This window comes from Ictalurus punctatus, chromosome 10, assembly GCF_001660625.3.
Source record: "Ictalurus punctatus breed USDA103 chromosome 10, Coco_2.0, whole genome shotgun sequence".
Taxonomy (NCBI): Eukaryota; Metazoa; Chordata; class Actinopteri; order Siluriformes; family Ictaluridae; genus Ictalurus; species Ictalurus punctatus.
In genome coordinates this window covers 21,432,501-21,449,115 of record NC_030425.2, presented here as the reverse complement: position 1 = coordinate 21,449,115, position 16,615 = coordinate 21,432,501, and the positions used below count along the sequence as shown (strand labels likewise).

The following is a 16,615-nucleotide window of genomic DNA, read 5'->3' as shown; positions in this document are numbered from 1 at the left end:
CAAGTATTTTGGGGATGTGAAACATTCAAGTATCATTTTCTCTCGAGTTGTTTATAATACACATGTAAATGTATTAAAAAAAAAACATTAAAAAATCTTTATAACCAGAGTAGGGAAGACGTTTTTATTAAGACATGCTTAGCAAGCAGTGTTAACCCCACCCCACCCCACCCCCCCGCACATTAAACATAAGACATCAAGAAAACTTATTAGACCAGTTAGTAAATGCAGTCACTGACAAATAATATATTACAATATATAATCATAGATCTTCTTATAGTTTTAATGGTAAACATAATTTATCAGTTCAGTACATTGGGATCTCTGAGTAAATTTGATATTAGGTTTTTTTTTTACTTCAAAGGACAAGAACCAGGATGCCATAATATTAATAACTTAAATATTAAGCAATTCATTGGTAGACATGTTATTTACAAAAGGAAATCCTTTATATTTTTTTTTAATGAGCTAATATATTGCTATACAAAGTAACTATAAATGTTATCTGGATGCTCACATAGAAAAACTTTGAATCATGTTTCAGGAATGTTCTGGTAAGTGGGCTACACCTATACGTGCAGGGCTATGACCTGTACCACATAATCAATTCGGAAGTCTAATACTTTTTTTTTTGTTTGAAATGAAATATTAAACTAGAACCAGAATTTCATACAAAAAAGGGGGTTAACTGTATTATTACTGAGTATCTGGATCATATACTGCGTTTTCTACATATAAAAACACTGATAATAACAAACAAAAAAGGTACATGCCCTGACACTTTAAAAAAAAAAAAAAAAATTTAAAAGACAAGACAATGGACAGTAAGCATAATAGCTGTTAGCATAACACTGTTGATATTCTAACCAATTAGAAATAAGCAGAGGAATTAAAACTGGATTCTCACTGTCAGTATGAAAATAGATGTTTTCATGATGCTCTCTGTATAAACTGTGAAATGGATGAAACTGATGTCTATCAGAGCAGAAGTTGCTAGTTCCGATGTACATTAACATAAAAATTGAACAAGGCCACTGCATTATTATTAGCATCAGTAAAATAATGTAACCTGACACTAGTTTCATTATCATGTGGCCCTGCTTTTGTGCTAGTGTGTGGAACACTAAAGTAAGATACTCTAAGGTGGAGAAGAGGTGTGCTATACAGTAGAGTGAAATTTGAGTGCAACACCATTCTATCACATTCTTAAGTGCTAGTTGAACACCAGTGCTGGAAGCCTTTAACTGAAAACTGTCAAACTGACATCATGATAAGCGTCATGTTAACCCAGTGCAGAAAACATCAAAGATTACAATTCTGAAAGCAAGAATACATGTTGACATCCACTGAGAAGCATTCAGTATTATGTTTCCGTAATCTCACTCATCAAGTACATCAATTGGGCTCATTAATCAAGTTTAATTCAGGGATTCATAGCTCCAGCATTTCTGGGCAATGTTGGTTTGATATCAATACTCAGTATTGGATCCCTAGTTTAATCCATGGTACCTGGTTATGAAACAGTTATAGACGGACTCACTAACTACGCACCGGTCCAGTTTAAAAAGCAATGGGGGTATAATTGCACTTTAATCATTTGTAAGTTTTGTGATTCCATTAAAACAATATAGCCCCAATATCTTTATCTTCAACAATTACAAGCTTATTCTATTGCTTTTGTTCTCCTGCTCTTTAAAACTCTTGGCTTCTTTCAAGAACTGGTCAGCTTTCCTAAGTTTCTCCATTGCTTTAGCAAGCAGGATCTCTGGATCTGTTACCCCCTCACTGTCTTGTCCGGCTTCAGGGGACCCTCTGGGTGCGATTTTACCCAGCAGCTCTTCTGTCTCCTCAAGCTCCATGGACACTTTACTTTGCAAGCCCTTCATGTCCTCGAGAATGTCTCCCGTGGATGCAGACCGTTTCTTCAAGGAGGAGTTCAGCGTTGAAGCAGGGCTGGAGATCTGAGGGGTGCACCTACTTTCTGCAGTAACTGGGCTGGAGTCATCCATAGTGGGTTCAAGCTTAACAGTTAGGATGGCTGAAAGTGGATCCTCCATTGTCTGGACCTTGCTGTCCGGTGTCTCCAGTTCCTCTTCACTGGTCACACCATTTAAGACTTCCAGACTACTCTGCAGCTTATCTGTGGATGGTGTAACTTGCTCACTACTTTCAGAGTCTTCAGCAGAGAGCTGACCGCTGTCAATAGACTTTACTTCCGCTTCCACTCCAGATAGATCATCCAGGTCCTCGCTTGCTCCTGAGTTACTTAGACTCAGGATAACAATCTTTCGCTCTTCTTTTGGTTCTTGATTGACAGGTTTTGCTTCATCTAATGGCACGTTTTCAGAGACTTTTTCAACTGAGGATGACACGGCAACAGGAACTGAAGCAATAGCTGCGACCACAGGGTGGTCCTGGACAGCCTGGTCCTCCATTTTGACAGGTGGTTTAAGAGGTTTCTTTTTTGGTGGAGCAGGGGGGCCAGCACTCTTTTTAACAGCTTCTGGAGTTGAATGTGGAGTTAATTTGAGTTCAGTGGCAGGTTTTACAGGTTCAAACTTTATTGTCGTTACTACGCTTTGAGCGGATTTATCAGCATTTTGGCCAACAGAACTTTTCTCCTCTGTTGAAGAAGGTGAATCCCACATCACTCCTTGGGGCTTTGGGACATTATTTGAAAGTTTGACTAGTTTGTCTTCTGTCTCATCTTCCTTACTGGGAAAACCTTCATCATCTTCTGAAAGAACTTCATTATCACTTAAGCTAGATGCCTGCTTGGGTTTCATGTCTTCACATGGTGGACTGGGAGGATGGACGGTTTCAGGAACATCTGTCTCACCTTGAACTGGACTGGACTTGTCTGGTGTGGTTTCTGCTTTGGACTCACCATTCTCTGAGGCAGTGTCTTCACCGTCATCCCCAATGGCACTTACTTTGGGTTTATTCTCCTTTGAGGGAGGCATGGGTGGCTTCACAGCTGTCTTCTCTTCACTTCCCTTCTCCTCTTCTGCACTTTGAGATGGTTTCTGCTCCTTTGATGGTGGCATCGGTGGCATGAGAATCTTCTTCTGTGGGGCAGGTTCGTCTTCTTTGCTCTCGCTGTCCTGACTTTCACTGGGTTTGTTCTCCTTTGATGGAGGCATTGGAGGCTTCAATACTTTCTTCTGAGGTTCCGTATCTTCACCTTCAGCTTTCTCTGGAATATCATCAAAAGATTTAGATGGAGCCACTTTGGCTTCTCCATCAGCACCATCCATCAAGATGTGGGCACCATTAGGCATACTGTCGACAGTGTCAAGGTCCAGTCTCAAGATTCCATCTGATGACATGCTTGCAGCCTTTAAAAAAAAATCAGAACTTTAATCAATAACGCCTGGTCACTTTCAGCACTAGTAACAAACACAGCTGTGACATACAATCCCTTGATGCTGCTACTGCATGTGTGTGTAAAACATCTCAGCCTACCTCCTTCATGTGTATCCTGGTTGGTGGTCTTCTACCACGGTTTCCTTTCGGCCGAGAACGTGTTACATGATCTAAAGATAAACTTTCGTCTACTTTCACCTGCAGGTAAAAAAATGTTGAAGTTTTTTAGTCGATCAACCAAATAGAAATAAAATATATTATTACATAAAGTACAGTATATGCTATTTATAATACATTGTGTATGGGAATTTATAAATATTAAACTGTAGCAAAGAAGTATATTAGGCATTTGTCACACTAGAGGCTTAAATCAGCATGGTAACTGAACTAAATAAGCTATTCATAAAATTCAAGTCTTAAGTATGTTAAGTAATGCAAAGTTCACATTTTTAAGGACTTATACTGTACAATGATTATGCTTGCAAAAAGAAATTGCACATTATAGTTTCTTTGTTTTTCAAGGTCAAAACTGAAAAGAATGCATTTTTGATACCTCGTCAAAGATTTTATTCTTTGCCCTGTTAATGGCATCGCTGAGTGCCTTGATCCAAGCTTCTTTCTCTTCCTGATTTGGAGCCTGCAGTTTGACATCACAGACCTACGAGCAAATGAAAAGTTTCCAAAAATAATTAGCTTCCTATGTTAGTTCTGTAAAATGCCTCACCTGCAGTATGTATTATTCTGAACAGGTATATGTCAGAAAGTGAAGCCTTAAAGGGATAGTTCACCCAAAAATTTTTATTCTGTCATCAACTACTCACCCTCAAGTCGTTCCAAACCTACGGAGCCCCTAAAGGGACATGATGGGGGGAAAAAAATTGGGATGGGAGAATTTTTTTTTTAAAAGCTTTTGCGTTCTCTCGTAAAACTTTTGCGTTCCCCCGAGAAACTTTTGCGTTCCATCGCAAAACCTGTTATGAGTTCGGTCAAACACTTCCTGTTTATTTTCCCGCTTGTAGTGGTTCAGACAGCTCCATAGGTTGACAATGGAGCAGTTCATAGAGTTTTATTTTGAACTTAGACTCAAATATAAAGAAATGTGGTCCGTGCTTAGTTCGAGGCACGGTTTTGACATAAGTGAAAGACCCCTGAAAAGGATATTACGTGAAAGAGCATAGTCTCGACGAAAAAAAGTGATGCTGTGAAGATACAAGCACGAACCACCATGCAGAAGTCTACACAACAGGTAGGCTATCTTTGTGAGGGAAAGCAAAACTTTCTCGGGGAACGCAAAATTTTCTCGGGGGAATGCAAAACATTGTCGGGGGAAAGCAAAAGTTTTGTGAGAGAACGCAAAAGTTTAGAATTTTTTTTTTCTCCCATCCCAAATTTTTTCCAGCACCATGTCCCTTTAGGGGCTCCGTACAAACCCATAAGACTTTCATTCATCAAGACATTTACAATGAAACCTGGGAGATTCCTGTCCCGACACTGACAGTCCATGTACCCAAAATTTTCAAGCTCCAAAAGGTTCATAAAGGCATTGTAAAAGTAATCCATGTGACTCCAGTGGATTAATCCCAATTTTATGAAGCAATCTGAATGCTTTGTGTGCGCAGAAATACTAAAATGAAGTCTTTATTCATAAAATATCTTCACTTCCGCATAGCTCTCTAACGTGCATGCTTGAAAGAACCATGGCACATGCATGTTGGGTTGATGAGAGAGTGGTCGTTCTCCCGATACAACCAGATCCGGAATCACTGCACTGTTTACAGCAGAGGAAGAGGGACGCTGTACTCAAGCTTCGTTCGTTACACTGTAGGTTGATTTTGCTTTAGGTCTTGGTATATTTTTCAAAATGTAACGAACGAAGCTTACAGCGTCCCTCTTGAAAGTTTTGGCTACATGGACTGTCAATGAAGGGACAGAAATCTCCAAGGTTTCATTAACATGTCTTCATTTGTGTTCCAAAGATGAGCAAGTGTATTTTGGGTTTGGAACGACATGAGGGTGAGTAATTGATGACGGAATTAAAATTTTTGAGTAAACTATTCCTTTAAATGTCCTGTCCCACTTCTTACAACCCAGGTCTATGTATGTTCGCTGTCAATTTTATCAAAATTAATATAAGCAAGCTACTTCACCAAAGTACTAATTCATTATGAACTAATAATAGACGACTACCCAAACTGTCTCTCTAAACTCTCTCGCATTTCTGATGACCTGGTCTAAAAATATCAGTTTCACGCTTTTATTGTATCAATTAACCATTTAAAAAAGTACACACCAAGTGAAAATGAAAGGAAATTTTGATTGTCAAATCTTTGTATATATCTTTGCATATCCTTGAATATATAAGAAAAAACAAATGAAACAAATATAATCAAATGGCCTAATTTTATATTTATATTACACTGTCAGTATCTATCATGTTGTCATGTTGTTATTATCTATCAATTGTTAGAAGCTGGAAAAAAAACATGTCTGCGAGGAAAAGCGCCATTACTTCGGCCATATTCTTGTGTGCTATGTTAATAGCCATCATGTATGATAAAGTTACAAACATGCTACGAGTGGAAGCAAACGTCACAACGCAACATGTTTACAGCAGTAGAGGATTACAGAGCTAAAGGGTTTCATTGTAGCCTCCTGCATAGAGAAGCTGTTGTAGAATGATTTAGGTAAGGGTTGGGGTTGCAGTGCAGAACCACTGGAGTAAGAAACAAAACAAAACAAAAAAAAAACAAACGGTAGAGGGTAACAGATGGAAATGCATTTCAATCAGTACTTTAAAAAGAAGAAAAGAAAAGTAAATAGTGAGGTCACCGTCTGATAAAACACTGTCATAAACCATGACACTGTAACAACAACAGTGCTCACTCTTGTGTATGTACCCAATAAAAGCACACCACAGGCACACAGAAAATACATCTGACATCGTTTCTGATAGCCATACAGTACGAGTATTTCCATCCTACAATATTACAGTGGAATATGAAATCATTATGAATATGGCATTGTGCTGAGCTGCTGGCACACAATCAGATTCTCAAGAGAACGACACGAGTTCATTTGAATGGATATCAATGAATCATTACTCTAGACATTCAAACTCTGCCCTACTTTTTATTTTATTTACTTTTTTTTTTTTTTTTTACAATTACGCTGATATGCAAGTTTTATGTCATTTTTATAAATAAAATTCAACCTTGTTTTTTTTTTTTTTTTTTTTTTTAATATTTAAGGTACAATGGCATGGAAAAAATAACAAATTGTACATTCTGTGTCTTGCTGTTCATTTAACAGAAGTAATCACTTACTAGCCAACAAGACTAATAAGTGCCAACAAATTATTTAGTCTGAGCAAAATGAACCTCCTTTCTTATATAACCCCCAAAATCCCTAGAGTGTTCTTTTCAGTCTTTGCTTATTTCTACGTTTATTTATACAGTCCATTGTTCTGGTGAGTGGCGTTTAAATGAAGTGCGATACACATCCTGGTTGCTGGTGAACTCTGTGTGTCTCTGAAGTAGTCTGTATTCCAGACTCTTTGCTTCTCCAAAATAAACCATAGTCTGAATCTACACCAAACTGTTAAAAGTGCAACTGCTATGAAGTCTGGGTTGAGTCTTTACGCTCTAAAGCTCTTTTTTTTCTCATAGAACTGCAGCTCTTGAGGTTGAGGGTTAAAATGAAGCCATAAGCTGAGCTGTCTGACTCACACAGCTGGCTGGTCACTGTGCTCAAGTGAAGGGAAAAAGTGACAGGCAGAAACACACACACACACACACACACACGCACACACACGCACACACACGCGCGCGCTCACACACACACAAGCTCACACATTCTTTTTACAGCTGCTGAGTTCTGAGAAGCTCGCCAAAGCTTCGTTTTCATCATCTGTTAGTAATGCTGCCTGTTTCACTACTTAGGTATCTCTTTTGCACTTCTCAAGGCTCTTCCTGTGTTATGTGAAGCTGGGAATTTCAGACTAGAGTTCAAAACTCTAAAAACTAATTTAAAAAAAAAAAAAAAAAAACAGCGTGACTATCCTGTAACTTAAATGGAATTGAGCTAATGGAAACTGATGCAATCGTGTCAAGCTGTAATGACTGCAGATGTTAAGCAAAAACTGAGTAGACAATATTTCCTGACTGAGTCAGAGGCAGGATAGTCAGGACCAGAAGAGACAGTGTGATGCAAAAAAAAAACAAACAAGACATTTGACTTTTGTCAAATGACAATGACAAAAACATTTTTGGGTTAAATGGGATCAGATTCTTTAGGGAGCTTTTCTCAACTATTGATCTGATTAAACAAACCAAGAAGCTACAAAACATTCAGTAAGTTTACATGGACAACAATAATCCGATATTAACCCGATTAAGACAATACTAATACTCTGATTAATTAACTAGCATGTAAACAGCGATTATCGATGACCTTAATCCGGCTAAAGTTATACTCGAAGTAAACACAAATCGAATTAAGACGTGTGGCGTATTCCTGTTTTAGTCGCATTATCGACGTGTATTACAGACATAATCACACTATTAACGTCTCGTGGGAGTTTTTACCGCATTTTGCGAGTGGACACGTACACACACGGCAGTGCTCAACCAATTCACGGCAAACAAGAGAGCACGGCTGCGTCCAAAACCGCGTACTTACCTAATATATAGTAGGCAAAATACATGTAGGTAAGTACACGGTTTGGGAAGCAGCACATGGCTTCAAGCAGTCGTCTATTTGCACGTACAGCATGAAAAATAATTAATTGCACTTGAAGCTTTCGTAAAATTAAAAATGAAACACCCAAAACTGTATACGGTACCATAACGAAGACCAACTGTATGCTGATACGTGAAATTCTGGAGGGAACGTCGGACGGCGTGGCGTGGGGACGTAATGACGTGTGCTGTTAATCGATCTATGTTCTATAACATGTAAAATGGGAACATGAAAGGAATATTCTAAAAGCAACTCATGTAAACACCTTATTCACAATAAGGTGTCTTATTCAGTGTCTTATTCACTGTCTTATTCAGAACAAGGTCAATAATTAGATTATTGCGGTCCATATAAACGTAGCTATTGACACATGGGCATGTAGGCCTGAAAATGTACTCGTAAATCTTTGGTCATAAATACTGTGATTGAAAAACCTTTGTAAAACCACACAAAAAAAACCTTCACATCACAAAAATCACAAAAAACAGAGGACACTGAGCCAGTGTTTAAAACATTTTGTGCTTTGTATCCCCCATCTATATTTGGTTCAATATTCAGAACACTTCTCATTTCTGCATGCTACAGCTCTGCCCTTTTGCTCAGTTTGTGCTTCGCAGCTCAGTTAAGCAGCACATCTACAAAAAAAGACTGCAACCCAAAATACAACATGTTTACTTCATTTCCTGGAGTCTGGTCGATCCTCCATCCCCACACTCAAACTGCGCTAGAATTCACTCTGAACCGGAGTGAGACCATCTCCCCCAGACGCTTTTAGAGCAGTTGTTTCAGTCTGCACCCCAGTGTGATCGCTGTGTTCTCACCCGCGCAAACAAACCACACCGAGGTAGAAAATGCACCCTTAGTGTTATACAATGTTGTATACTTCGGCCTGGATACACATGAATAATTCCAGGGTTATACAATAACATACAACAACCTTCCACATTAGCTTCAAGGCATATAACATCAATACAGAAACATGCAGTAAGCCACTATAATTACATTATTCTTATGAATAATTTATGTATATGAATTTGCATTTTAAGTGATCGTTTGCTGTTTGTGATTAAACTATATTTTATAAGATTATAAATAAGATTGTTTGTGAAATTAAACGCAATTAGAAGATATGAAATGATTAAATTGTTGTTTGATGCTCCTAATGAACTACTTTCGATCCCAATCAGGTTCAAAGTTGAAACCTTGATGAACTATTATTAATTAGGCACCATTCCTTTAACTGAGCTAACAATCTACAGATTCCTGTAATGGGTTCGTGTTGACCTGAACAATAAGGGAAAGAGGAAGGTTGTCCTAACTAGCTAGACACCAGGGCCGATTACGCTCTTTTGGACAAGAGCATCAGTGGGATTCAAAATCTCGATTTCCAACAATAAGGCAAAATGTGAGTCGCTTTTTCATTTGGAATAATGTCACAAAAGTTGACTTTAACATAATAGAGGCAGGAGGTGTACTGCCGATGTAAACGTCTGAACCTGAATGGGAACCTGTCGCATCAATATGTATCGAGCAGAATGGATAACTTTACTCTCAACATCATTTAAAAAGTTTCAGTAGCCACATTTAAACATCTGCATTTAACTACACTGAGTGCAGATGGTATTATTTTTATTAGAGTAATGTTTATAATTCAATATTTCTATTTGATTTTTTTTGTTGTTGTTTAAAATTGGATTTGGATTTCAGACAGTTTTCTGATACGAGATCTACTCGGCACACTTTTAACCTACAGAACATCTGGTACACACGGGAAAGCACCAGAAATGGTTTGTTGCTAGTTTTCCGCACCACATATGAAGATATTCATATTAAAAACAGTTACTGACCATCATTTGGGTAAATATAGCATTTTTCGGCTTCTAAAATTAAACAGCTAAGCATTTTTGCACAATGATAGGTGGGAGTTTGAGCATTATCTCAGTGTGTGAGGAACAGGATGTTCCTCTTTATTTAGTGTTTTTGCGGTATGTTAAAACTGTAACCCGAATGTTATTGGGTTACAGTTTTAACATACCGCAAAAACACTAAATAAAGAGGAACATAGCTTTAGAGACAAATTGTCATTACATAATATTTTATCTCTCATACAGATAGTCTTTTATATAGTATCGTTTTCTTTAAATACCTTTTCATATTTAAATATCTGTTCAATTTCGACAAACGCAATTCCCTTACAATGTAACAAATCATGCCATTTGACTAACCACTTCCGGTCAGCTCTACTGCACACTGTCATGTACTCAATTCCTGATTAATGTTACTAGCGCAAAATGTCAGAAGGACATAAAGCATGAAGAATGAGTGATATAGGGACTGGATGAGTCTGGAGAGTTATGGGTCTGACTCACAGCAGCCCACACAAAGACCTAGTGTGCTTTTCCTGCATGCCATATTGAACCGCTGACGTCAGAGACTGCTGATCTGCCCTTGCTTTGCATTGCATTGTTAATCGATGACAGTCCTTCTTTATGTTACAAATACGAGAAGATTGCTGCAGTGTGCCATGGCTGACATCGCAATGTTACTCATGATTAAGTGGTAGCGTCGAGACTTACCTTACTCGCACTCTTGGGCGCTCGTATCAGTATCAGCCTGTATTTCTTCTTGAAAGGACTGCGTAACTCGTGGCATTTGTCATAGTTTTCCAAATCCAGACGCTCCACGCACTTCTGTAAGTCCTGGGTGAATGGGGAGAGAGGGCTTGTTTACATTCAGATTTAAACAAGACCATAAAAGGAAGGATTTGAGCATAACTTTCAAGCAATTTATATGTTTAAATGTTAAAAATGCAGAGAGAGGGGAAAAAATAGGCTCTTTAAGAACCATAGAGATATTTTACGTCAATGTATTTTGGATTCTAGGTGTTTATTGTTGGCATAGTTTTGCATGTCTGTGCACAGATTTCACTTTTAAAATGGTATGAATGCTATTATATAATGATAATGAGTCTTTATAGGTCACATATACATTACAGCACAATGAAGTTCTTTTCTTCACATACCCCAGCATGTCAGGAAGCTGGGGTCAGTGTGCAGGGTCAGCCATGATACAGTACCCCGGAGCAGAGAGGGTTAAGGACCTTGCTCAAGGGCCCAAAAGTGGCAGCTTGGCAGTGCTGGGGCTTGAACCCCTGACCTTCCGATCAGTAACCCAGAGCCTTAACTGCTGAACCACCACTGCCCCATATATATCCAAAAAAAAAAGGTAAGTGTCTGGTGACTTAGATATGCAATTTGCATCATGTTAAACAAGCCTCTCATACTTGTTAATAAATAATTAGTTTATTCTAATTGTGAAATTATTGTTTTTCACATATCCCAGTTTGTAAGGAAGCTGGACTTAGCAAACAGGGTCAGCTTTTGTACGGTGCGCCGATGCAGTTAAGGACCTTTATGAAGGGCCCTTTGGTGCTCTAGACATTCAGAATGTTACCCGTTGAGCTACTGAGATTGTAAATGATAAATAGTCCTATTTTAGGATCTCAGTCCATGGTGAATCAGCACTCATCGTCTCGTTACCTCGTTTTCATACACTGCAATCTCAGTTTTGTCCAGCTGGATGTAGCGGTCCTTGTAGCTGCCCAGGAACTTCCCTGAGGACTTCTTCAACCAGCCAGCTTTGCCGTTGAACGTTGTTTCTTTGGGCTTGACCGACTCATCTTTAACATCCTAGCATATGAGGGAAGAAAAAAAAGGAGGGAAGGAAGTCAAGGTTGCACAGTGGGACGACTCATCTGCTTCGTTTGGCATTTATTTTACAATTCCTGAGCGGGCATTATGGTGGGAGAGCAGAGTGGGTAGATTGTGGTTAGTGTTTTCTGCTGATGTAGGAGTTATACATGACTCATGTAACAGTGGTTAAATCTTAGGAACAGGCAAATTTATTATTTAGATTTTGCAGCAATTTCTTATCATGATGTTATCAAAGACGGCACCCGAATGAAGTAGTTCTTCACTTGATTTAGCTCTGATAAAGTAAGAGTGCTAGCTTATTCAGAATATAAAATATCATAGAATTGCTCCATAATACTTTAAGAACCCTACCTATAAAGGTATAGCACTTAAATCTGAATACATACATGGCAGTGCCATATATTCAATAATGAAACAGGTTTAAATTCACTAGCTTTCACTAGAAGAGGAGGAAATGTCTCTCAGGATGTCTCTTTTAAAGGGTCATCAGGGCCATTTTTCCCTTGGCCTTTGGAAAATGCAAGGATGGGTTAGAGCTAACAGGGAAAGCGCAGCTGTCCGACAGAGGAAAAAAGGACAGAATAATAGGAGTAGCACCGTGCCACACAATGCCTTTGTCCAGGAAACGTCCTCGCTCAACCAAGCCAAACGCAGGCTCTGCCTGTCTCTACCGAGGAAGGAGAGGTGGGGGTGGACATCGGAGAGGCTCTTTTGTTTCGCACATACTGACAGGAAAACTGGAGCACGGTGCATGCTGCATCCCAACGCCCCCGCTCCTGAAGTCTCCAAGTGGAAAAATCTATACTACGTAAAGGAGTTTGGATACACAGAGCTCCATTTGGCTCTGAGCATTAAACAAACTAACGTGAAAGGTGACAGAAATGCCTGTCAACGAATGTCCATGGCCTAGTGCAGATGAGGAGGCTCTGGGTTTTAAGTTTAGGCAGGAAATGATCAGAGTCACGATCGTAAGGGTTAGCCAAACAGGAAGCTCTGCACTAAGAAAAAATTCAATGAAGATATGGAACTGGCTGACTGCACTTGACAGCAGATATTAATGTAAAAGGTTAACATCAATGTGGAGCTGAATTATCATGAAAAATAAAGGCAGATGTGTTAAAAGAAACCCCTGAAAACTCCATACATCCTATCCATTTGGTAAATGGTCTGCACTTATATAGCGTGTTTTTAAGCTTAACTTCACACTGTGTCTCATTCACACATGCACACACCAATGGTAGCAGAGCTGCCATGCAAGGTGCTAACTTGCCATCGGGAGCAACTTGGGGTTCAGTGTCTTACCCAAGGACACTTCATCATGTGGAGTCATGTGGGCCAGGAATCAAACCGCCAACCCTACGATTAGTGGACAACCCGCTCCACCATCTGCGCCACAGCCGCCCACATTTAAAGTTATGTTTAATGTTGTTGAGCGTCCGCAAAACAAGTTTGTTCTGGTTATCACTTATGTTATAGCAGCTATAAACAGTTGTTCCCTTACCAGCCATTTTTCTCTCTGGAAGTTAATAAAAAATTTTAAAAGCCATATGTCCTAAAGCCCTGCCAGTGTCAGAAAACTTTACCTCTTACCTACGTTATATAGTGCTAACAGAGGAGACTCCTTACACAAATACTAAATAAATGTCTCCTCACATAAAGCAGGATCATACATACCATCAATTACACACTTTGTAATCAATTACACTTTGTGTAATTGATTAAAAAATTTGTGTTTTTTTTAAGTCTGCCATACAAGCACCTTTGTAAGCTTTTACTAAAGAAAAGATAACGTATTAGTCTGATTAGTCCGGAACTACTGTCAGAGCTGCTGGTACAGAAAATTAATCAACCCCTTGAGCCTTTTGTGAAGTCGTATAAAAAAATTCTAATTCCACTCAGTACTTAATCTGAATCAGCTAAAAACTCATACTGTAACTCTGCTTCTAAGGGATTTCTGAGCAGGTCACACCTTAACCAACATGTGTTCCGCATAAAAGCTGCACGCAGAGAAGTGAATGGCTGCATCTGGGATGAATTTAATACTGTCCTCTGTAGAGAGGGTTGACCTGCTGGGTTTCAACCAACACACCACTAAAGTGGAATCATCGGCATGCACGGGTGGGTTCCTCCAATGGCTTTCTTAACACTTACTGTATGTAATGTTCGGATTAAAAGGACCCATTTTAAGGTTTGTTTTTTGTGTGTCTCAGTCTCTCTAACAAACAATGAGTAAAATTATTACCCAGAAGATGATCAGATCATTGTGACCTGAGAGAAACAAGGTGAAATAAAGATTAGGAAATAACTGATAAATCCTGTACATTCGAAACTCTGATTTTAGCTGCAGCTCTTTTACATTCCCACCTTTACATTTAGTAGGATCCCTAAGCATGGGGGGGGGGGGACCTTGGGCCTTAAGTTTCATTGATAGATAAGACATATTGGGTATTTTAGGATAAATGATAATTGTGTTGCTTTAAAATACTGTATAGTGAGATAAGGCAATGTGTCATCTTCCATTGTTAAGGAGTAAACAGATCATGAACAGAACAGCTGAGCCCTAAATGCCTTCTGTTATCAGCTGAAATCAAACTGGCCAAACAACCAGCCACATCAGGAATCCAGAATCCACTACTGGGTAGAACAGGACTCGTACACAAGGCTTACAGAGTCCCGCAACTTATGTTTGGGGACTATGTTTCCAGCCAATTGGCCAAAAACATCTAAATCCGAGCACTGCAGTGTTAACAGGAATTGAGACACACTTGCCCAATGTGTACTGCAGCCGTAAACAATGGCTAGGCGAAGGCCAAAGAGTGAATGGCTGCCCTCTTATGAAATGCATTATTGAGGTGGCGTGTGCCAGTGCTTTGAGACTGGTGAAACAGAGTAGGAAATAACACAATAGCATTTTTTTTTCATAAAGGAGCTAGTAATACAGGAATTGGGGTGGTCTATACAGCGTCTATATACAGTATGTAGTTTCTGTTTTTTTCCTACCTCCGTCTGATCTTGTCATTGGTTGGTTTCTCTGATTATGTTCACCCATATTAGTTTTCAAGTTACACCCTCTTTGATACCTTTTGTATTTGTAAAGTCTTGTTTGTTTATTTCAGTTCTGAGCCTTTGTATTTCCTCATTCTCTTTTCTGTGTCTCTTGTTCTAGTTCCTGTATTTCCTGGTTTAGTCATGTGCCTGTTTGTCCCATTTACATTATAGATTACCTGTGTGCTCTTATTCTGACCTCTGTTATGGACTCTGACAATGATTTCTCTGTTTAAGCACTAGCATCCTGCTATCACCACTAGGCATGCTCCAGTTGATAATCCCGTTCTACTGTATGTGAAGACGTAAAACACAAAAAATTCCCCATTTATTACAGAAAGCTTACATATCACTTATATGTTTGCTTGAACATCATGACAATCTTATTGTATCATGACAATAAGAAATCGGTAATCGGTATCGGCTGCAAAAATCCTGATCATCCCTAATCACCACATTATTTTTAATTCAGTGCTTAAATAAAAACTTTTACAAGGAAAATGACAAAGATTGAAAATGACAAAAACTGATTAAAAAATATTTTGTTGTCCAAAAAGACCCCGATATTTTTTATTCCTCTGTACCGCTTGTCATGTTACAGAGAAACTAGGAAGTACAAAGTCCACTGTCCACGAGACAGAAGACTTACTGGCTGCTTATATGCTGAATTACTCGACATCTTCTAACCAATCAGAATCGACAATTTAAGAGCGCTGTGGTATAATTAATCATATCACATCATACTGCCCATATCTATATGTGAGGGAGCCAGACAGAGAGAGAGAGAGAGAATCAAAAAATGGACTGGACCCAGTGTCCTCACGTGAGAAAAGACTCCCAGTTGTACGTTTTCTCATATAATCCTCACAAGTGCCCCACCTCTACAGCTTGATACGACTGCAGGCAGCTAGTCTTTCTTTCCTTGCCATATTAAATGGAGCTTGATTTTCCACTCGCTCATTATCATTCAATAAACACAGCCTGAAACAGACGCCACCTCAGAGCGTCATAGGCTCATCACAGGGCACGGAGGCAGACAGCAACCCTATCGTGAGCTCAGGCTCCAGATCCGAGCACTGGTTAATATTACAGAATTAAATCATGAAATTAAGGAATGCGCTGGTCTATGTCGAAAGGAGAAAACAGCTGCATTTTCAGCACACCTTGCCAAAGCAGACGATTCAAACTGATCAAACATCTGACAAAGCTACACAGCCAGCGTTAATTTCAATGCCCATTTCAGTGCTGCAAAATGCACAACTTCCTCTTTGACTTTACATTTCCTGAAACTGAAACTTTCTGAGTGCAGTAACCGCCTTTTCTATAACGCAGGCCTGAATATAAGCCACGACATAAATACACATCGAATCAACCATTTTTTCCCCCCTACCATAACATTGATACACAGTAATCTAAATAATTAAGACTGTTTGTGCTGTAATTTACCATCCTCTTTCAATATGCTGCGTGTTATTTAAATTCAGGTGGCAAAAGGCTGGAACTGTGTTACAGGATAACGGTGCAATAGCGGAAAGGGCTGTTGATCGCTGTAATACAAGTTTCCCAATGCTGCTCCTGTAATTCCCCCTTATACTGCATGCTTTGGTTATTCTCTGAACCAACATTTCAGATTATTACTAAAAAAGGAAAGACACTAAGAGTGCAGCACAGAGTAGGATTTTATCTATCTGAATACACTTTTCGGAGAGTATAACAGGTACTTCTGATGTCTTTCTGTAGACGATAATGTGACA

At 39.1% G+C, this 16,615-nt stretch overlaps 1 protein-coding gene across 1 annotated transcript in view; it reads right to left on the bottom strand.

Moving 5' to 3' along the window:
- Window positions 1-269: 269 nt before the first annotated feature.
- plekho2 (pleckstrin homology domain containing, family O member 2) overlaps window positions 270-16,615 on the bottom strand; it is a 19,310-nt gene continuing 2,964 nt past the window's right edge. The window contains exons 2-6 of the mRNA XM_017478664.3: window positions 11,643-11,792; window positions 10,680-10,802; window positions 3,920-4,024; window positions 3,466-3,564; window positions 270-3,338 (exon numbers count right to left, since the gene is read on the bottom strand). Of these exons, the coding sequence (XP_017334153.1) occupies window positions 1,656-3,338; window positions 3,466-3,564; window positions 3,920-4,024; window positions 10,680-10,802; window positions 11,643-11,792 (2,160 nt within the window). The 3' untranslated portion in view covers window positions 270-1,655. The remainder of the gene's footprint in view (window positions 3,339-3,465; window positions 3,565-3,919; window positions 4,025-10,679; window positions 10,803-11,642; window positions 11,793-16,615) is intronic.